Below are 23,178 nucleotides of genomic sequence, written 5' to 3'. Positions count from 1 at the left end.
ATGTGAATTCTATAATGCATGCTTACAGGCCAACATGAACGTTGAACCACAAGGGAGTAGGCCTACCTCAAACATAATCAACTATTTAAAAAAAAAAAAAAAAAAAAAAACGACAACAGGTCTTAACAACCAGTGAAATGGAGAAAAAAATATAGGCTTTACTCTGCTCTCCAAATGAAGGTTGCCTCTAGCCCCTAGTCTAAACAAAACTGTTTTCCCCCTATACTAGAAATCAAAATGGCCGATCAGCAATCCTGCAAAGATAATGCTGGTACGACTATGAACCCCGCAACTGTGATGTTTTCCGTGTTATGTGATGTTTATCGAGAATGTTTTCGAAAACAAATATCAAAACTGAGTTGCCACTTATCAAATGTGGGTTCAGCATCGTCACTTGATCAAACCAAACACCACTTTCAAACTATTGCATTGATAGGTTATGGAGACTTTTTATAGCCTTTTGAGTATCTGGTAAAGTTCAATGACAGAAGGAAGAGAAATATACCGAAGGCCTGAAGATAATCTAAATTTAATGGAACGGAGAATCCACGGGATTTTACGTATACAATCAAAATAGTCTATAGGATATTTCTTTCAGTTTACACTTTAATTTTATTTTTTAAGGTCATTTTCTACAAATTAACATTGCAGCATTTAAGAATAACGAAGGCCAATACGACAGTACACCGGTTTAATGAAAAGAGGCAATTTAATTACTTTTTGGTTGAATTGCGCCAAAAGTTTAAACTATCTGAGCCTAAATACCAAGGATCATTTTTCAACATCTTGAATTATTTTGTCTGAAAACAGCTTTAAGTTAAAAGATATTCTTTAGACACATTGGCCGACAAGGTCCCACTTCGTATAGCATTTTGATTAAATGCATTTTTTACAGCTGCACATGGCGATTAACATATTATTGCTAAAAACAGATACAAGACTGGTGCATGACAGTCACTTTGGGTAGAGTAGAGTAATAATAATTTATTACTGGAAAAAAAACAGATACAGGACTGATAGCGGTCACTCTAGGAAGAGTAGAGTAATAATATATCATTACTGGAATAAACCCAGATACAAGACTGATGACGGTCACTTTATGTAGAGTAGAGTAATAATATATTATTACTAGAAATAACCAAGACAGAAGGCTGATGGCGGTCACTCTGTATAGAGTAAAGTACTAATACATTATTACTGGGAAAAAACAGATACAAGACGGATGACGGTCACTCAAGGTAGAGTAATAATATATCATTACTGAACAAGCTTACTGAACAAGCTCGGTCGGATCTCGGAAGCTGCGGGCCAACGAATTCGTGTTCATGCATGAGTCACGTGATTGTGTTTTCAAATTTCTGGAAGTTTTTTTTTTGAGTAAACATCAGGTTTTTGTCCCCAGTGGCCCCATGATTACCTTTGACTGGTCATGTTGCATGTTGGGGCTGGGCTACTGTCAAAATATGTAGGAGCAATAGACAATGTCAACGTTTGTTACTAGCTAACGGACTAACGGGGAGATATGATGATTATTGAGGTACTACACGCAGCTGAAAACAGATACAAAACTGATGGCAGTCACTCTATAGGTAGAGTGGAGTACTAAAAATTATATTATAAAAAAAATGATTAAGCCAGGAATCGTGCTCTTCACAGTTCTAACCCAGCTATATAATGTTGAATCTTTGGGTTTTTTTGCGAAGGGTTCAGTACTATGTATGAGACAAGGAAGGCCTAGTCAACTTAGAAAAAAAAATAACTTTCAGAAAACAAACAGCGAAAAATACTTACACAATTATTTAGAAAGGCAATGCGTTGTCTTAATCGAAGCAAATATGTACACGAGCGTGAATATATATTTATCAAGGTGAGAGGTTTAATTTCACAGTTATGATGCACTTTTTTAAATATTTATTCTCATACTCATTTCTTAATCATTTGAGCCTAACAAATTTGGCAGTTAATACTTACATAGGAATTTTCAATAACGTGAACATTAAAAAAGGATATACTAAAATGGATTGTTAGAAAAGAACAAACCTTGTATAGGATTATTATCTTTAATTGGAAGTTTAGCAAGTGAATTTTGAATAAAGAAATTTTAACAGTACAATCCGTATTAGGAATGTAAGGATTTATTGATAATCTTTTTTTTAATGACGAAAACAAACTAATTTCGCCCGAAGTCGCTCAAGCTATGCACGACGGCTGTTTTCTGAATGCAGACTCAAGTAAAGTTCATGGTATCCTTTTCCATATCTGAAATCCAACCATATAGAAAACAAACATGAAATATTAACGCTGAGCTTCCGCCTGCTTGTTTTATTAATGCTTACTTAACCAAGCTGCACTGTAAACCCTGCTCAAGCTCCCTAAACCGGGCTGAGATCGTCAGAAATTGTTTTCACTAATGTACTTAATAATAAAACTAGGTGTTTATAGATCAAAGCGCTTTTATAATTATTATTACCCCTGCTCATTGGGCTATAACCAATTCCATATACCCTCTCAGCTCCCTGGAAATATACAACTCAATCCAGCCATTTTTTTAAACACGAACAGCTTAAATTCAAACACAATAACCACCTTTCCCCTCACAGGTTCCAATATTACCCAGGGTGGGAAGAAGCAAGTTGTGACAAAGTGTCCTGCCCAAGGACACACGCCCCCATCCCAAGGCTGGAATCGAACCCACTACCTAGAGAACAACCTAAAGATTTTCAATTCAATGTAGCAGTTGTAGATTGCAAGGCCACAGCGCTCCCCGACGGTCAAAATTCACGCCATGTTTGATAGTATTTTATGTTTTATTATGCTTGATTGCACCGACTTTTGTCAAACCTACCCCATGTTTTTATCAGTATCCTAATGTCCGTGGCATGTTTATAGGCATTGCACAAAAGCCTGTAAGTACCCTGAAGTATAACTGTAAAAGTGACTAAAATGACACGGGGTTCCGGTCGAAGGACAGGGTAAATACTATCTCTATTTTTTATTACCAAATAATCTCTTAAATGAACTCCAAAATATATACTTGAAATTTTATAGGTTATGGGCCTGATGCCACTAACGGACTTCCATGCCGTGGAATTTTTAAAAAATGGTTCAGACTAAACATGTGGGGTGCTGTGGTCCAACAAATTACGGTGTCAATGTTCGACTCGTACGTGTGCCGTGGTACATGGGTTCGAATCCTGACGGGGAACATGGTGCTTGTGCGCTTCAAGGGCAATGCACTTTACTACGATTGCCTCTCTCCACCCAGGTGTAGTTAATGGGTACCTGGTAGGAAGAAATTCCTTCAAAAGCTTGAGCGCTGTAATGGCAGCCGCGCTAAAGCCAGGGTAATAATAGAGCGCCAGGATCGAGCGTGACGGACATGAGCGCTGTACAAGAAGCCATTATTATTATTATTATTATTAAAAACAGCTGTTTCAAGAATGTTTAAATTTTAGGCACCATTTTGACATGGGATAGAATTTCGTATAGTGTGTTTATTACCTTGTTCACCAGCAGCGCTGGCCCCGAAGGCCTGCTGTTGAACTGGGGCCTGGTTAGTCACGAACGTGCCTGGGGCGTCTGGTGTGTAGGGTACGGCGGCTGGCTGGTTGTACACCATCACCTGTGGGGTGGCTTGAGTGGAGACGTACTGGACCTGTTAATCACAGCAACAGAAGAATCAAAATGACAGGTGCTTTATGAGTAATTGATTGAGATATGATTACGATAAAGTGTCGCTTTCCATAGATGAGCTTTTTCCACGTCACAACAAATGAAACTGTGATAAATATTGGATACCTAATCTCAAGCAATAATAATGATACAATTTGTAGGGAAAATCACTGCACAGCTACATGTATATAGAAACAAAGAAGCTTTTCGCGGGAAGGCAGTGAGCTTCCGCCTCATCAGCCCATTTTTGATAGCCATGCGTGCATTTCAAATGTTGTTGAATATATAAACCTCAACAATGTGGGACTGAGAAACCATTTTTTTTTAGAACGTAATTCTAAATGTTTCTGAGTCCCCAAGGACTTTCTACACACAATAGTCGTCTGGAACTGTGCATCTTTTTTTCATAGATTGTTCTTCACCATGAAATGAGACTTGAAATGACGGTTTCTTTAAGTAAGACGACCATTTCTTTGCTCTTGTTTACCGTGGTGGTGTTGTTCAGTTGATATTCACTCATGACGAAGCAGCAGTACGCAGAGGCAGTGATTGACACGATGAGTTCAAGCACGGAAGTAAACACCAAGAGGGAATCCATCGCCAGCGGCCCAGACGGCTATTGGTGAGAAGACAGAGGGTTATTAGTTTTTGTACGGCAGATAAAACTTTGAATATTGCTTGTTATTCTTCCTTCATTTTCTGCGATGGTCCGATAGCCAAATATCTTGCTTAATACATATAAACTCTGACTGTGTGCCAAATGCCATGCTGCATCATCAAAAGAACAATTCTCCAAACATTTCCCTTGACATTATGGTAACGGTGTTCGACTCATGTGCCGTTATTCGTGCGGGATATGCTTGTGTTCTTGGGCAAGACACTTTACTAAAATTGCCTCTCTCCACCCAGCAATACATGTGTGAGGGTAGAGACCAGAATGCGCTGACCCAGAGCTGCTGCAAAAACTGGTCTCATGATCTGATGATCAGGGGTAATAATTGTGAAGCGCTTCGAGACCTTTGGTGTAAAGCGCTATAATCGAATGGTAATTATGTATTTCGCATATACAAGCAAAATACAAATTAGATTCATGTGCATTTTTTAAGGGAGAGAGTTGAGTATCAATTTAGCTCTTTTCCTTGATAAATGATGAATCCTCAAAATAATAGATCTTTAACATGATTCCATCATTTCAGTCATGTTCCCTGTATCCAATACCAGTACTGAATGACAAATTTTGGTGCAAAAAGGAACCAGACTATTGTTCCTTCCAGCCTCGCTTTGGTTACGTTGATTTAAATGGGAAAAAATCAAAATGACCGGAACATGATAATGGTCTATACAAGTATTCGCGGTTTGAAAAACATTTTTTTTTTCTATTTGAGGCATTTACAATGTGTTTTAATGCACCAAACCGACCACACAACGACTGTATATTCAGTGCGGTCCCCTTCATTGTGTCAGTACAGGACAATTTGTCACATGACCTGGACGGATATCTGAACAATAGCTGGCGCAAGGCTATCGTCATTGATTGGGGCATCCGTGACCACAAATTCGTATCCTTGTGGAGACTCACACACAATAGGGAACACAGCATTGTAAAGGTCTCCACAGGGCAACTTCTATAGATGAATAGGTCTCCACAAGGTTTTAAAGAAATAGATATATGGGGTTTACTCAAAAACTAGGAATTTCCGAGGTGGGTTGATCCGTCGCAAATGGAAGAGTTTTAGAAAAGGGATATTAAGTCCAAAATTCAGCCAAGGAAACTAATTCTGGTTAAAATAAGAGCATTTTGAAACTTCACTTTCAAAATTGAACACTTTACTACACGAGAACAAAGGAATGTCTCCACAAGGAAATTCATTTGAGAATTGGTGAGTGAACAGTGATTGCATGCTCGGATTTGTCTCTGTTGGGAACAATATTGGCTATCATCTTACATCTCCATAAAAATAGGGGCCGTGATAGTCAGAATAGGCGAGAGCTAGGTCGTGTGCAATGGCCACACCATACACTGCAATATTGCTGAAAGCCATTACTGCAGAAAGGATGGACATGACCAGGCTTGCGATGGCCTGCGGAAAGTAAAAAGTAAGAAACAAACAAACAATCAATCAAACAAACAAACAAAGAAAAACATTAGATTTTGCGTAAATTACTCTCAAAACAACCTGACTTTCATGTGTGCTCGTAAAACAATGCCGTCAATAAAAATTACCTTTTCCCCATTTTTATTTTGTTTTAAACGGCAATAACTTGCCATGATTTGATCCCCTTTCAGTGTCTATAATTTCTCTTTCTATCAGTTATCTTTAAAAAGATTTCAAAAGTGTGGCAAGTTCCCTCCATGGAACACGAAACATGCTTTCACAACATGTTCCCCTTCATCATTTTCTACTAAGTCTTGATGTGGAAAACCTACCAAGCATCTCCGCGAATTAACAGCCCTGGTAACGGACAACACACCAAGGATTCCAGCAGGAAGGTAAAACTGAAATTGAATAAAAACAGGGAAAGATTCAACCTTTGCAAATATGAAAATACGAAACAAAAGTGTGGCTGATTCTCTGACCTTACAATTCCCTGTGCGCCATTCGACATTCAACATTGAATAAGTAGCCATGCAGTTACTTATTCGACATTCACACTACATGTACATATGCTAGTACCGGCTACGTTAACGCAGACCACGTCAGGTAAGGATGTATTTCATATGCAAGACTTAAAAAAAAAACAATGAATAATTAAAACCTTACCAAAAGACCTCCCCACACGCCGGATGCTATAACGGCAATAGTGGTCCAGACAAAGAATGTGGCGATGCCCAACGCGGCCGAGATTCCTGCATTGATGATCTGCATAGTTCCGAGCGACTTGACCGCACAGGAGTACCTACTGCGCTGGGAGGGCGCCGGGGTAGGCATCTGCATCTGCACTGGTTGATTCATCGCAACGGGTTGCATCTTGCTGTCTTGGTGTACTTTAATGCTCTAGCCTCTATAAGACTGAAATAAAAGAAAGCAACTTTGATAAAAATACAATAATCGTGTACCGAGTCTTTTTTTCATGATATTTTGTCGATGATATGACAATAAACAGCCAGTACTTCTACTAATATTAAGTCATCTGCGACGACAACTACTACACGTAACACCACCACCAAAACCAGACACATCACCTCTACCACTATTTGCACCACCACCACAACAGCAGCCACCACAACCACCACTGTCACAACATCCACCACCAACACCACCACCAACATACACCAGACACACCACCTCTACCACCACTTCCACCACCACCAATTGCACCACCACATACACCACCACCACATACACCACCACCATATACACCCATACCACTACTACCACCAACACCTCCACAACAGCCACCACCATCACTACTATCACAACATCCACCACCAAACCCATACACAGCACCTCTGCCACCACTTTCACCACCACAACAACCACCACTATCACAACATCCACCGCATCCTCATATATTCACAGCCAAAATAATAAGAATGTAGGCTCACCTCAAAAGTATATTACTATCCCGAAATGAAAACCAGAGCCCCGTTTCAAACTGAACCGTTTCGCTTCGCTAAAAACCAAAACCGAAATGACTGAACAGCCTGGTGGTTAACTGATATTGCAAAGACGAGGTAAACAGTGTCACCGAATGTGGGGCATTTGTTAATTAGTAATCTACGACAGTGAAGTTGACAATTGACACTGAAGTACATGACGACGATGAGAAATCTGTATCGGGGTACAAAGTGTAGATTTCAAACGATTTCCCAATTTAGATAACGTGGGTCATCCTAGGCCAAGTTCGCGCGAGGACTATAGTTGACCAATGGTTAACTAACGTTTGCCCGAACTCTGTCTAGTCGACGGTGGTTGACTACGCTAGTCGACTATTTGGAACCAGCCTACTGTGGTTGGTTGCTTCGCTGGTAACCAATAGCCGCGCGCTTTCATAACGCTTGCAGAGAGCCAGGATCCAGAAGTTTTGCGATGACATTTTGACCAGCGTTTGACTAGAGACGTTTGCACGTTGTTACCAGTGCGCAGGCGTAAGGTACGTCACAAATCAACCACTAGTCGACTCATGGTCCTTGCCCGAACTTGGCCCTAAATGAAATAGAGACTTTCTGCACGTACAGTTCCCCATGACATTTGTGGGGTACGCAAGGCGCTCTCGTCGCGGTATTGGATCATTCGTATATCCAAAAATATTGGCTATTTTTTTACAAAACAAATTATTTTTCCAAGAGATGCAGTGAATCATCGCACCCAACTAATCTTCAATATTATACCGATTTTTTTTTTGCGAGGGGAATTTATCATGTTAATTATTAACGTCACGATTGACGAGTACATGATATGAATCATTTACTTGTCATTGCCAATGAATCAGAATATGGGAATCAAGCAGCCTAGTCTCGCGTCTACTTGAAATGAAAGTCGAGGCTGGGAACGAGGTTGGCACACTTGCAATTGAACTGTGTATTGTACATTGGACTTTGTACAACCGTGAAAGACAGTCACTGCAAAATGTGCATTCTATAATGCATGCTTACAGGCCAACATGAACGTTGAACCACAAGGGAGTAGGCCTACCTCAAACATAATCAACTATTACAAAAAAAAAAAAAAAAAAAACGACAACAGGTCTTAACAACCAGTGAAATGGAGAAAAAATATAGGCTTAACTCTGCTCTCCAAATGAAGGTTGCCTCGAGCCCCTAGTCTAAACAAAACGGTTTTCCCCCTATACTGGAAATCAAAATGGCCGATCAGCAATCCTGGAAAGATAATGCTGGTACGACTATGAATCCTGCAACTGTGATGTTTTCCGTGTTATGTGATGTTTATCGAGAATTGTTTTCGAAAACAAATATCAAAACTGAGTTGCCACTTATCAAGTGTGGGTTCAGCATCGTCACTTGATCAAACCAAACACCAAGTTCAAACTATTGCATTGATAGGTTATGGAGACTACTTATAGCCTTTTGAGCATCTGGTAAAGTTCAATGACAGAAGGAAGAGAAATATACCGAAGGCCTGGAGATAATCTAATTTCAGTGGAAAGGAGTATCCACAGGATTTTACGTATACATTCAAACAGTCAACAGATATTTCTGTCAGTTTACACTTTAATTTTATTTTTAAGGTAATTTTCTACAAATTAACATTGCAGCAATTAAGAATAACGAAGGTATGTGAATACGACAGTACACCGGTACAATTAAAAGAGGCAATTCAATGACTTTCTGGTTGAATTGCGCCAAACTATTTTAAACTATCTGAGCCTTAATACCAACATAAGGATCATTGCTCAACATCTTAAACTATTGTGTCCGAAAACAGCTTTAAATTATTGTTTTCAATGATTATGTAAGAATTAAATTACCAAATAAATGAAATTCTTTAGACACATCGGCCCATAATTTCCAACTTCGTAGCATTTTTATTAAATGCATGTTTTACTGCTGCATATGGCGATTAACATATTATTACCAAAAGTAGATGCAAGACTGATGTATGGCAGTCACTTGAAGTACAGTAGAGTAATAACACTGAAAAAAACCCAGATTCAAGAATGATAGCGGTCAATCTATAGATAGAGTAGAGTATTAATATATATTAATGACAAAAATAACAGATAAAAGACTGATGGCGGTCACTCTAGGATGAGTAGGTAATAATATATCATTTCTGGTATAAAACCAGATACAAGACTGATGGCGGTCACTCTAGGTAGAGACAGTAGAGTAATAATATATTATTACTGGAAATAACCCAGACACAAGACTGATGGCGGTCACTCTGGGTAGAGTAGAGTAATAATTATTACTGGTAAAAATTGATGGCAGTCACTTGAGGAAGAGTCGAGTACTAATATGAGTATAACTGAAAAAAGATACAAGACTGATGGTGGTTACTCAAGGTAGATTAGAGTAATGATATAGTATTACTGGGGAAAAAAACCACAGATACAAGACTGATGACAGTCACTCTAGGTACAGTAGAGTAATATTATTAGCGAAAAAACAGATAGAGTGGAGTACTAAACATTATATTGTTAATATATATATATATATTAAGCCAGGATTTGTGCTCTTCACAACTCTAACCCAGCTATATAATGTCGGATCTCGAGGATTTTTTGCGAAGGGCTCCGTACTATGTATGACACAAGGAGGCCTAGTCAACTTAGAAAAAACACTAACTTTCAGAAAACAAACAGCGAAAAATACTCACAAAATTACTTTAAAAGGCAATGCGTTGTCTTAATCGAAGCAAATATATACATAAGCGTGAATTATATTTATCAAGGTTAGAGGTCTAATTGCATAGTTATGATGCACTTTTTTTAATATTTGATCTCATACTTATTTCTTAATCATTGAAGCCTAACAAATTTGGCAGTTCATATTTGCATATGAATTTTCAATTACGTAAACATGGAAAGTAACAACAACGCAAAAATGATATACTAAAATGGATTTTAGAAAATAACAAAACAAACCTAATAAAGGATTATTAACTTAAATTAGAAGTTTAGCAAGTGAATTTTGAACAAAGAAATTTAAACAGTACAATCTGTATTAAGAATCTAAGGATTTATTGATCTTTAAACTGATTTTGCCCGAAGTCGCACAAGCTATGCACGACGGCTGTTTTCTGAATGCAGACTCAAGTAAAGTTCATGGTATCCTTTTCCATATCTGAAATCCAACCATATAGAAAACAAACATGAAATGTTAACGCTGAGCTTCCGCCTGCTTGTTTTGTTAATGCTTACTTAACCAAGCTGCACTGTAAACCCTGCTCAAGCTCCCTAAACCAGGCTGAGATTGTCAGAAAAGCGTTTGGATCTTAACCGTAACAATTGTTTTCACTAATGTACTTAATAATAAAACTAGGTGTTTATAGATCAAAGCGCTTTATAATTATTATTACCCCTGCTCATTGGACTATAACCAATTCCATATACCCTCTCAGAACCCTGGAAATATACAACTCAATCCAGCCATTTTTTTAAACCACAAACAGCTTAAATTCAAACACGATAACCACCTTTCCCCTCACAGGTTCCAATATTACCAAGGGTGGGAAGAAGCAAGTTCTGACAAAGTGTCCTGCCCAAGGACGCACGCCCCCAACCCAAGGCTGGAATCGAACTCACTACCTGGAGAACAACCTAAAGATTTTCAATTCAATGTAACAGTTGTAGAGTGCAAGGCCACAGCGCTCCCCGACGGTCAAAATTCCCGCCATGTTTGATAGTATTTTATGTTTTATCATGCTTGATTGCACCGACTTTTGTCAAACCTACCCCATGATTTTATCAGTCTCCTAATGTCCGTGGCATGTTTATAGGCATTGCACAAAAGCCTGTAAGTACCCTGAAGTATAACTGTAAAAGTGACTAAAATGACACGGGGTTCCAGTCGAAAGACAGGGTAAATACTATCTCTATTTTTTATTACCAAATAATCTCTGAACTCCAAAATAATTACTTGAAATTTTATAGGTTATGGGCCTGATGCCACTAATGGACTTCCATGCCGTGGAATTTAAAAAAAAATGGTTTAGACTATACATGTGGGGTGCTGTGGTCCAACAATTACGGTGTTAATGTTCGACTCGTACGTGTGCCGTGGTACATGGGTTCGAATCCTGACGGGGAACATGGTGCTTGTGCGCTTCAAGGGCAATGCACTTTACTACGATTGCCTCTCTCCACCCAGGTGTAGTTAATGGGTACCTGGTAGGAAGAAATTCCTTCAAAAGCTTGAGCGCTGTAATGGCAGCCGCGCTAAAAGCCAGGGTAATAATAGAGCGCCAGGATCGAGCGTCACTTCGTGACGAACATGAGCGCTGTACAAGAAGCCATTATTATCATTATTATTAAAAACAGCTGTGTCTAGAATGTTTAAATTCTAGACACCATTTGGACATGGGATAGAATTTCGTATAATGTGTTAATTACCTTGTGCACCAGCAGCGCTGGCCCCGAAGGCCTGCTGTTGAACTGGGGCCTGGTTAGTCACGAACATGCCAGGGGCGCCTGCAGGTGTGTAGGGTACGGCGGCTGGCTGGTTGTACACCATCACCTGTGGGGTGGCTTGAGTGGAGACGTACTGGACCTGTTAATCACAGCAACAGGAGGATCAAAATGACAGGTGCTTTATGAGTAATTGATTGAGATATGATTACGATGAAGTGTCACTTTCCATAGATGAGCTTTTTCCACGTCACAACAAATGAAACAGTGATAAATATTGGATACCTAATCTCAAGCAATAATAATGATACAATTTTCAAGCAATAATAATGATACCATTTATAGCGAAAATCACAGCACAGTTGTATAGAAACAAAGAAGCCTCATCAACCCATTTTCGAAAGTCATGCGTGCATTTCAAATGTTGTTAAATATATAAACCTCAACTATGTGGGACTGAGAAACAATTTTTTTAAGAACGTTATTCTAACATGTTTCTGAGTCTCCAAAGACTTTCTACACACAAGTCGTCTGGAACTGTGCATCTTTTTTCATAGATTGTTCTTCACCATGAAATGAGACTTGAAATGACAGTTTCTTTTAGTAAGATGACCATTTCTTTGCTCTTGTTTACCGTGGTGGTGTTGTTCAGTTGATATTCACTCATGACGAAGCAGCAGTACACAGCGGCAGTGATTGACACGACGAGTTCAAGCACGGAAGCAATCACCAGGAGGGAATCCAACGCCAGCGGCGCAGACGGCTATTGGTTAGAGGACAGAGGTTTATTAGTTTTTGTACGGCAGATAAAACTTTGAATATTGCTTGTTATTCTTTCTTCATTTTCAAAGAACGAATCTGCGATGGACCTTCAGCCAAATATCTTTCTTAATACATATAAACTCTGACTGTGTGCCAAATGCCATGCTTGCATCATCAAAGGAACAATTCTCAAAACATTTCCCTTGACATTATGGTAACGGTGTTCGACTCATGTACCGTTATTCGTGGGGGATATGCTTGTGTTTTTGGGCAAGACACTTTACTTAAATTGCCTCTCTCTACCCAGCAATATAAATGCGCTGACCTCGAGCTGCTGCAAAAACTGGACTCATGATCTGACGATCAGGCACTGTTATTTCGGTTGTGTACTATATGAACCTAGCAGCCAGTTGTGTAAACAAAAATGAACAAGTTGTGTAATATTATACACAAGTTATGTAAACAATAACAGCACTGAATGACATTTTTTTGTGCAAAAAGGAAACAGACTATCCTTTCAGCCTCGCTTTGGTTACGTTTATTTGAATGGGAAAAAATCAAGATGGCTGCAACATGATAATGGTCTATACAATTAGTATTCACGGTTTGACAAACAATTTTTTTTTTCCATTTGAGACATTTACATTTTGTTTTATTGCACCAAACCAATCACACAGCGACTGTATATTCAGTGCGGTCCTCTTCATTGTGTCAGTACTGGACAATTTGTAACATGACCTGCACGGATATCTGAACATTAGCTAGCACAATGCTTTCGCCATTAGTGGGGGCCTCTGTAAGTGAAAAGTGATTGCGTGCTCAGATTTTTTCTCTGTTGGGAACAATATTGGCTCTCATCTTACATCTCTATAATCATAGTGGCCGTTATGATATTCCTTGCTGAGGTATATATCGGTTGCAATGGCCCAACCATACACTGCAATATTGCTGAAAGCCATTACTGCAGAAAGGATGGACATGACCAGGCTTGCGATGGCCTGCGGAAAGTAAAAAGTAAGAAACAAACAAACAATCAAACAAACAAACAAAGAAAAACATTAGATTTTGCGTAAATTACTCTCAAAACAACCCGACTTTCATGTGTGCTCATAAAACAATACTCTCAATAAAAATGATCTTTTCCCCATTTGTTTTAAACGGCAATAACTTGCCATGATTTGATCCCCTTTCAGCGTCTATAATTCCTTTTTCTACCAGTTGTCTTTAAAAAGACTTCATCGCATGACTGATTTCAAAACTGTGACAAGTTCCCTCCATGGAACACGAAACATGCCTTCACAACATGTTCCTCTTCATCATTTTCTACTAAGTCTTGATGTGGAAAACCTACCAAGCATCTCCGAGAACTAACAGCCATGGTAACGGACAACACACCAAGGATTCCAGCCGGAAGGTAAAACTGAAATTAAATAAAAACAGGGAAAGATTCAACCTTTGCAAACATAAAAAACGAAACAAAATTGTGGCTGATTTTCTGACCTTACAATTCCCTGTGCGCCGTTCGACATTCAACATCGAATAAGTAGCCAGATACTTATTCGACATTCACACTACATGTACATACATGCTAGTACCGGCTACGTTAACGCAGAACACGTCAGGTAAGGATGTATTTCATATGCAAGGCTTAAAAAAAAAAAAACAAATAATTAAAAACATACCAAAAGACCTCCCCACACGCCGGATGCTATAACGGCAATAGTGAGCCAGACAACGCCTGTGGCGATGCCCAACACGGCCGAGATTCCTGCAATGATGATTTGCAAAATTCCGAGCGACTTGACTGCACAGGAGTACCTACTGCGCTGGGAGGGCGCCGGGGTAGGCATCTGCATCTGCACTTGTTGATTCATCGCAGCGGGTTGCATCTTGCTGTCTTGGCGCACTTTAATGCTCTAGCCTCTATAAGACTGAAATAAAAACAAAGCAACTTTGATTACAATACAAGACTCATGAACCGAGTCTATTTTTTCGTGATATTTTGTCTGTATGATGTGACAGTAAACAGTGTACTTGTGCCAAAATCTGAATTTTTAAGACAGCTACGACAACCACCACCAACATCATCATACACACCACCTTGACCAGTACTTCCACCACCACCCATCCACCACCACACACACTACTACTATTACTATCATCACTACCACCACTACCGCCACCCCTTCACAACAGCCACCACAACCACCACTATCACAATTAACATCCACCACCAAAACCATTCACACCACCTCTACCACCACTTCTACCACAACCACCTCAAACCACCACATCCACCACCACCTACTTCTACTACCGGTACCACACTACCTCCACCACCCACTCCACAACAGCCACCACAACCACCACTATCACAACATCCACCACCAAAACCATACACACCACCTCTACCACCACTTCTACCACAACCATCTCGAACCGCCACATCCACCACCACCACTACTACTTCTACTACCACACTACCTCCACCACCTCAACCACCACGATCACAACATCCTCCGCATCAACATATTTACACAGCCGAATAAGAATGTAGGCTCACACCAAAGTATTGACTGTCCCGAGATGAAAACCAGAGCCCCGTTTCAACAGCACCGTTTCGCTTCGCCAAAATGGCTAAACAGCAGTTCTGATTTTGCAAAGACAAGGTACAAAGTGTCACTCTGGGCGGGGCATTTGTTAGGTTGCGAAGTCCATGCAGTTGAACAGCTCTGTTAGTATGGCCTACGTACCACTGTCATACGGTGACCTAATACTTGAGGTGAACTGGTGAGCCTTTTGATCCTTTTGATTATTTTGATGATAACAAATCTTTTGACGATCTATCCATAAATACCTAAGACAGTTTACTCGTTCCCATAGGTCGAGAGCCCGTCACGTGGCCGGTCTTAAACGGATGGTAAAGATGGCTTGCTGGACTTAAACACTTTTTCAGTCTCACATGAAATTCGGACTCCCATGAAATCCGGTCTGAGGTAAACAGTATTTAACAACTCCCAAGCACACATTTATTCCCTTAATATTTCACATATACCGACAAAGAAAATATTTACGGAACAGGAATTTTGGAGAGGGAAAGCTGTTGCAAATTGTCGGAGTCAAGATTGACACCAAATGTCACAGAGGACTGGACATTAGTTTGTTAAGCGCAAATTTAAAAAGAGCCCAATATTGTCTGAAACTGACTCACGCACTCGATGTTATCTGATGTTTATAGATATTTTCTTTTTTTAATCTAAAATGAGTTGCAAAATATCTTTCATTGCTTTCTACAAAATGACAACATGCCAGAAAGAATAATTCCACAAGGAGTTTAGTACAATCATCATCTTTATTAAACCAAGTATGCTTTTCAACAATAATTTCGTCAGTTATACTCTGTAGTATATTTTAAGTCACTTAAACAAAAATGATTTCATACTCTTTAAGCCTATTAATTTTAGCAGTTAATACTTGCAATGGGAATTTAAAATACATGGACACAAAAAAAACAACACAAAGATGATAATAGATAATTCGAAAACAGACGTAATATAGTATTAGTTTGTAAAATTAGAAGTTTAGCAAGTGAATCTCATACTCATATCTCTGATCTCAATCATTTTAAGATCAACAATTTTGGCAGTTAATATTTTCATAGGAATTTTATATACATGTACGTGAAAAGCAAATACAACACAAAAATGATATGTTAATGAATTTTAAAAAATTACCAAAAATGTTAATAATGTTAAATTGGAAGTTGAGAAAATGACTCTCATATTCATTCCACAATGGCTTTTAACCTAGCAATTTGGGCAATTAATACTTGCATAGGTACTTCAAAAAAACGAACAGCAAATACAACACAAAATGGATATACATGTACTCACATGGATTTTAGAAAATGACAAAAACATATAAAAATGATAAAAACATAAGGATTTCCTTGTTAACTTGAAAGCTTAGCAAATTAATTTGTAGTAATGGAATATTGACAGTACAATCTGTATTAGGAATCTAAGAAATTATGGATTAAGTTGCTTTATAAGTTACCAATTTGTTTTTAAAAAAATTGCCCGATGTCGTTTGGAGCTACACGACGGCTGTTTGCTGAATGCAGAATCACGCAAAGTTTATGTTACCCTTTCCCATATCTGCAATGCAACAAGACAGTAACAACAAAACATGAAACAAAGTTTATGTTGCCCTTTCTCATATCTGCAATGCAACAAGACAGTAACAACAAAACATGAAACAAAGTTTATGTTGCCCTTTCCCATATCCTGCAATGCAACAAGACAGTAACAACAAAACATGAAACGGTTACGCTGACTTTCAGCCCGTATACACACGTATTTCATTCTGAAGCCAAGGACGGATCCCGGGAGGTGGGGGGGGGGCAACGGGGGCCATGCCCCCCCTAAAAAAAACACACCCGAAACCAATTGTTTTGTAAGTGACGTCGCAATGAAGGCGGGCACCGCGTACACCGCCATTATTTCCTCAATAAAAAGTGGTTACGGTTGTCAGCAATTGCCTCAAATCGCGCCAGTATAAAATGATCTAAAAAGAAATCTTCCAAAGCCAATGATGAAACAACGAATTGGAAAAGAGATTATAATCCGGTATGTGCGTTCTAGAAACCATGAGATGGGAATCTGTGACACGTTGTAAGTTTGTACATGACAAGCGGCTGCTGTACCTTACTTTATTCGCAAAGTGACGTGAACATAAATTTTGCACCGTAAGTCGATCATCGCAAATACTTTTCGCAAAGTTTTGCTTTTATTTTTGGGACTCGAGTCGTATTGGCCTGCGCTTGAGTCGAGTCGAGTCTTCTGATGAGGTACTCGAGTCGCGTCGAGACATTTGTTCGCAGTGACTCGAGTCGAGTGGAGTCATTTACCCTTGGGGACTCGAGTCGAGTCGAGTCACCCAAAATTGTGACTCGAGTCGGACTCAAGAGTCAAGTCATTGATTTGAGTCATCACAACTCTGCCCCCTGATGCCAATATAGAATTCATGCCATGCCAATTTGTTAATGGCTAACACTAAACGTGTCGAAAATTGGTCCTTTGGAGAGAGTTTAAATTCTAAGCACCATGTTTCACATGGTCTACCTTTTGTGCATTGTTTAATTACCTTGTGTACCAGCAGCCTGGCTAGTCGCGAACGTGCCTGAGCGGCCTGGTGGTTAGGGATCGACTGGTTTGCTGTATGCCATCCCCTGTGGGTCGACTTGAGTTGCGTCGTACTTGATCTGTTAATCACAGCCACAGAAAGATCAAATGACAGGTGCTTTATGAGTAATTGATTGAGATAAGATTACGATGGGGTGTCATCTTTCCATAGACAAATTAAACTGTGATGGGATACCTAATTTCAAGGATATTGATAATCGTTACAATGATACCATTTACAATGCGAAAATCACTACATAGCTGCGTGGAAACAATTACAAAGTAGCGTTTCGAGGGAAGTCAGTAATAAGTTTTTGCCTCTTCAACTCATTTCCGATAGCCATGCATGCATTTTAAATGTTACATAAAACTTCATAATGTTGGACTGAGAAAAAAAATTGAGAAAGTTGTTTAAAAAAAAATACTAACTCTCCGTTGACATTTTATGCACAATTATGAAAGAGTCGTCTTGAACTGTGCATCCTTTCCCATAAAAATGAGACTTGAAATGACAGTTTCTGTAAGTAAGACAATTTATTTGCTTTTGTTTACCGCAGTGTTGTCGTTCGGTTGTTCTTCACCCATGACGAAGCAGCAGTAGACAGCAGCAACGATTGACACGAAGACTTCAGTCGAGGAAAAAATCACAAGGATGGAGTCCAAGGCCACCGGCAAATCCCACTATCGGTTACAGGACAGAGGTTTATTAGTTAAGCTATGCATGTGCAACTCGTGTGCCGTGGTACGTGGGTTCGGAACCCTGACGGCGAACACGGTGCTTGTGTTCTTGGGCGAGACACTTTACTACAATTGCCTCTCTCCACACCGGAGTATAAAGGGGTATACAATGTACTTGGGGAGCGAGAGACCACAATGCGCTGATCTCATGGCTTGATGATCAGGGGTAATACTTGGGACACTAATTGTTATGAGCTTTGAGACACTAATTGTTATGTATTTGCATATACAGGATGAACCCCCCCCCCAAAAAAAAATGGAACCCTGAACATTTGCCTTTTTTCCAAAACTTGATCTGTGAATTTGTACGGGTTTGGTATCAGATTAAAGCTGACAGGTTTTTTTCTGTTAATTACCGAACAAAAATCATGGGAATTATAAGTGTGCACTGAATTTGACCGATCCAGTAAGCTCCGCCCAGTGCGCACGTGGGCACATTAACACGTGCTCCTCTCCAATGCCACGCTGCATTTTCCTTCCGCGCGCATCATACGCGCGTGCACGCATGTCGGACTTTAGTGCGCGCATGTCGGACATAAATCACGGTTGAGATTGGTCAGAACACCATGGGGCGGTGCTTGCTGGATCGGTCCATTGGATCTTTAGCTTACACTTCCATCATAGACCTTAAAACGGAAGAGAGCAAGGTCGGTTTGGATGGAGAGGCCATACACTGCAACATTGCCGACAGCCATTACTGCAGAAAGGATGGACATGACCAGGCATGCGATGGCCTACGGTAAGTAAAAAAAACAAGCAAACAAACAAAATAAACAAAAAAAACCCATTAAATTTGATGTTAACGTGCATGTATAATCCTCTCAAAACAACCTGACTTTCTCGGGCGCTCATAAAACAAGTTAATCACACCGACTTTTTCCCGGTGCCGATTAGGTCCCTATAGAGCGTGAAGACTTTTCTATCAGTTTAATAAAAAATGTTCATCTTTGACTGATTCAAAAGTGTGCAAGTTCTCTCCGTGGAACAAGAAACCGAACAACCTTAACAAAATGTTCCTGTTCTATACGCGCACGTGCAGTTATCACGCCTCTAAGCAAAAATTTTGGAAGTCGTTTAGGCCTATCCTTGTGTAGAGGTTCCGTGGCTCAACTCATGGTTGATGTGGACACTTACCAAGCATTTCCGCGCACCGACGGCCGTTGTTACGGACAATAAGCCGAGGATGCCAGCTGGGAAGTAAAACTAACATGAAAAAAATAACCACACACAAGTTTTAATGATGAAAGTAAGGAGTAGAACTCTCCTTGAATGAGGACCATAAGCTTACTCTGGTGAGATGACTAGAGGCCCTTTTCGATGACGAAAGCGTTGGGAAAACTATTGTTCACGAACCGTCATATGGCAGTAGCTTACGATACAATAGCTAGCACAGTGCATTCGCCATTAAATGGGGCCTCCGCAAGTGCAGGTCTCGAAATTGTCTATACCTCGTAACGCCTTATACTCCGACCATTGCGTAAACCAGATGCATTAAAAAACCTCCATTGAATAGACCAGTCGCTGTCCGAGACTAGTTAGTCAGGCAGATTGGTGCACAATATGATGAAATTGTTCATTTCATGATAAAGGCCTAAAATGTGGCACACAGTCAGAGTACGTCATAGTAAAGATATTTGGCTGTATGGCCATCGCAGATTTGTCCTTTGTCCGGATTTGCTTTATAAATACGATTGACTATCTTTTCCACTGTGGTTTAGTATAAAAAATTATGCAAATACCAAACAGAACTTAAAAACATACGAGAAGGCCTCCCCACACGCCGGATCCTATAATGCTAAGAGAGGGCCACACAAGGGCTGTCCCGACGCCAAAACCGGCCGAGGCTACCGCGATGATCATCTGCAGAGCTCCGAGCGACTTGACCGAGCAGGAGTACTTGCTCCGCCGAGAGGGCTCCGGGGTAGGCATCTGCAGCTGCGCTGGTTGAATCTCGGCAACGGGTTGCATCTTGCTGACTTAGGCGTACTTAAATGCTAGCTCTAAGACTGAAATGAAACCATGTTTATTTGATTAAAATACAAGAAACGTGTCCAAGACTTTTCAATGATATCTTGACGATGATATGATAATAATCAGCCAGCAAAAACCTAAATTATCACGACAACTACGACGACAACCACCATCCACAACACCACCACCAACACCATATACCAACTACAACAACTTCCACCACCCATACCCTTCACACACTACCACCAGAACCTCCACCCAGCGACCACTATCACAACACACACACCAACACCACACCCACCACCTCTACCACACATTCCACCACTCACACCACATCCAACACCACCCATACTACTACTACCACCACCACTAACACAGCCACCACCACAACACGAACGTATACAGGGCGAGTCAAAAAGAAATTGACCGAATATGAACAATGTTTTTAACATATTTGGCTCGCTTCTTTCTATTAAAATAAACACATATGGATAAAGTACATCATATTGACTTTTAACTGTGAACATGTTACGTAATTTGCATTAAGTAAGTTATGTCTATTTCCAATAAAAAAAATCACAAAACTCGATGGGCTGTCCAACACTGATCATTTACCGTTCTGAACTGATGAATATCCATTGAGTACAATGAAACATGGACGTTTTCCCACCGCCATGAATAAACGAGAACTGGCACAGGAAAACACACAAAAATCGCCATCAGTATTTCAGAAAAGAAGAAAAGTGTCTTGTTCCTCATATTCAACATTTGACAGCAGAAATAAGGTTTCAGTCTTGATTATAAAAATGGGTTCTTTAGTAAAACGTGCATAACCTTTGATAGCACGGATCAATTTCGGTAATTCTTTTTCTCAGACGAGTGGAAGAACATGCTCTTTAAAGACATGCTTGATTGGTGTATCAAATGTGATGGCTTTTTAAGAAAAGGATATCGTTAATCCGGGCTACTTTCTTGCAGACTCACCCTGTTCACAGCCGAATGAGAATGTAGGCTTATATCAAAGTATTTACTCTCCCGAAATGAAAAACAGAGCCCCGGTTCAACAGCACCGTTTCACTTCGCCAAAAACAGAAACCAAAATGGCTAATAAATAGCAGCTCTGGTATAATTATCTGATATTAATGCTAATACATTGTATGATGTCAAGACGAGGTTCACAACGTAGTTGCGGGCGGGGCATTTGTTAAAAGTGACCTTTGTCAGCTGCGTTTATAAATAACATAATTGTCGGGGTTCAAAGTATAGTTTCCAAACGATTTCCCAATTTAGATCAGGACATCTGGGTATCCTAAATAAAATAGAGGCCTTCGACACGTATCTCTAGCTGGTATGCCACACAGAGGGAACTCATTTCGGTTAGCCGAGCTTGTTAAACATATTATAGACGAAATAAAATCGCATAAAATCGTCACCGACACCACGAAGTAACACCCATCTACATACCAGTAAAAACTAGCAATCGGAGAAAACGGCAACTAAAGTTGAACGCCTTCTAAAACAACACTTTGCGTCAAAACGACAGAGTATTTTCAGTTGGGTTTCTCGTTGTGGACACTTGATGAATTGAATTTATTAAATCTGCTGTTTTTCACTCGTTTGTGTATCAAATAAACAAGAAATAAGAGAAAAAAGATGCGTGTTACTTCGTGAAACCGAAAAAGCTGCGGAACTGTAAATTTTCGTTTTCACGAAGTAACACTCTTCAATGTATTTAACACGAGGAAAGTGCAACTTCAGGTCAGCGCGCGCGCGCTCATACAACTTGTTACAAGAAGAGTGTTACTTCGTGAAAACGTTTTTGCTCACTTATGAGCAGAGTGCGCGCCATGCATTGCAATGGAAAATGGAACTTGAGTGTTACTTCGTGAAAACGAAAATTGTCACTTTTGCGCAAAAGTTGCCATGGATACTTAGCGTAATTATTAAAGTAAAGCTCTTGAAGCTTTGAAACTTCGTGCAATGGTAGGTCTTGATGAATAATGTTTAAAAATCCAAAAAACTGAAAATCGAAAAAAATATGCTTTAACACGGTAGAGTGTTACTTCGTGGTGTCGGTGACGAAATGCTTAGCTTGTTTTGTTTTGAAAGTGCAAATTAAGCCTCGGGTTTCTTAATGGCACAGCACAATGACTAATATTGACTTTAATGGCGCTAAACAGTGTAACTGGGTCGACCCATTTCGTCAGCAGTTTCGTAAAAGGGAAAAAAACGATTAAGTGCAATCGTTTTTTAATAGTGAACGAAAACTACCTTTGAAGCTCTTATTTGAGTAGATTAAACAAAATGGCGGGTCGGTGACCATAACAACGGTAGGGTGCGAAGTTCACAGTAAAACAGATCTGTCCCGGCCTACGTTCCCCTGTCATACGGTGACCACTTGAACTCTACTGGTTAACTGGTGACTAAAATCTGTTGACGATCTAATGTAATATATACCACTGCCAAAGAAAACAGTTCTGGAAAATATTAACTGGAAATATGCAAAGCGTCTGCTCGTACCAACTGCCCTTTATATCAGGCAAGGGTCGTTGGTGACTGTTTACATGTACTTACACTCGCTCACTCATCATCTGTATGGTCAGCATAGGTCCGGCGCGCCGATCCCCAGTGCCCGCGTCATACAGCCTTATTCCATATGCAGTCAATCTGGCTAGGCCGTACGAGTTGTTAAGTTTATCTCTTTCTCAAAAGCCTGAAAAGGAAATGGTGAATTCGCAAAGCACTCTGGGTAGCATACGCCGCCGTGATTAGTGCATGCGTAAATAGCGAACGCCCTCGGTACACTCAACAAATATCGTCT

At 39.9% G+C, this 23,178-nt stretch overlaps 3 protein-coding genes across 4 annotated transcripts; all 3 read right to left on the bottom strand.

Annotated features, from left to right (window-relative positions):
- Positions 1-674: 674 nt before the first annotated feature.
- On the bottom strand, positions 675-7,294 carry LOC119729057. The gene is made up of 7 exons (XM_038201559.1): positions 7,220-7,294; positions 6,435-6,683; positions 6,101-6,169; positions 5,619-5,753; positions 4,160-4,288; positions 3,502-3,655; positions 675-2,259 (listed from the first exon to the last, which is right to left on the bottom strand). The coding sequence occupies exons 2-7, from the start codon at positions 6,639-6,641 to the stop codon at positions 2,228-2,230; spliced, it is 726 nt and encodes a 241-aa protein (XP_038057487.1). The 5' UTR covers positions 6,642-6,683; positions 7,220-7,294; the 3' UTR covers positions 675-2,227.
- Positions 7,295-8,932: 1,638 nt separating this feature from the next.
- Positions 8,933-15,146, bottom strand: LOC119729055. Its single transcript, XM_038201558.1, has 7 exons — positions 15,029-15,146; positions 14,148-14,396; positions 13,817-13,885; positions 13,329-13,463; positions 12,338-12,466; positions 11,689-11,845; positions 8,933-10,420 (listed from the first exon to the last, which is right to left on the bottom strand). Exons 2-7 carry the CDS (start codon positions 14,352-14,354, stop codon positions 10,389-10,391), a joined length of 729 nt encoding a protein of 242 aa, XP_038057486.1. The 5' UTR covers positions 14,355-14,396; positions 15,029-15,146; the 3' UTR covers positions 8,933-10,388.
- A 735-nt stretch (positions 15,147-15,881) lies between these two features.
- On the bottom strand, positions 15,882-23,055 carry LOC119729058. Of its 2 annotated transcripts, none has more exons than XM_038201561.1 (7): positions 22,932-23,055; positions 20,148-20,392; positions 19,521-19,589; positions 18,998-19,120; positions 18,201-18,329; positions 17,611-17,728; positions 15,882-16,622 (listed from the first exon to the last, which is right to left on the bottom strand). In XM_038201561.1, the coding sequence occupies exons 2-6, from the start codon at positions 20,352-20,354 to the stop codon at positions 17,663-17,665; spliced, it is 594 nt and encodes a 197-aa protein (XP_038057489.1). In that variant the 5' UTR covers positions 20,355-20,392; positions 22,932-23,055; the 3' UTR covers positions 15,882-16,622; positions 17,611-17,662. The 2 variants fall into 2 exon arrangements, with proteins under 2 accessions (XP_038057489.1, XP_038057488.1); XM_038201560.1 differs by lacking the exon at positions 22,932-23,055 and adding an exon at positions 21,342-21,486.
- Between the last annotated feature and the right edge of the window lie 123 nt (positions 23,056-23,178).

The sequence above is a fragment of the Patiria miniata genome, unplaced genomic scaffold (assembly GCF_015706575.1).
Source record: "Patiria miniata isolate m_02_andy unplaced genomic scaffold, ASM1570657v1 HiC_scaffold_20, whole genome shotgun sequence".
Lineage (NCBI taxonomy): Eukaryota > Metazoa > Echinodermata > Asteroidea > Valvatida > Asterinidae > Patiria > Patiria miniata.
Note: the sequence above shows the minus strand (reverse complement) of the source record. Positions and strands in the feature narration are given on the sequence as shown.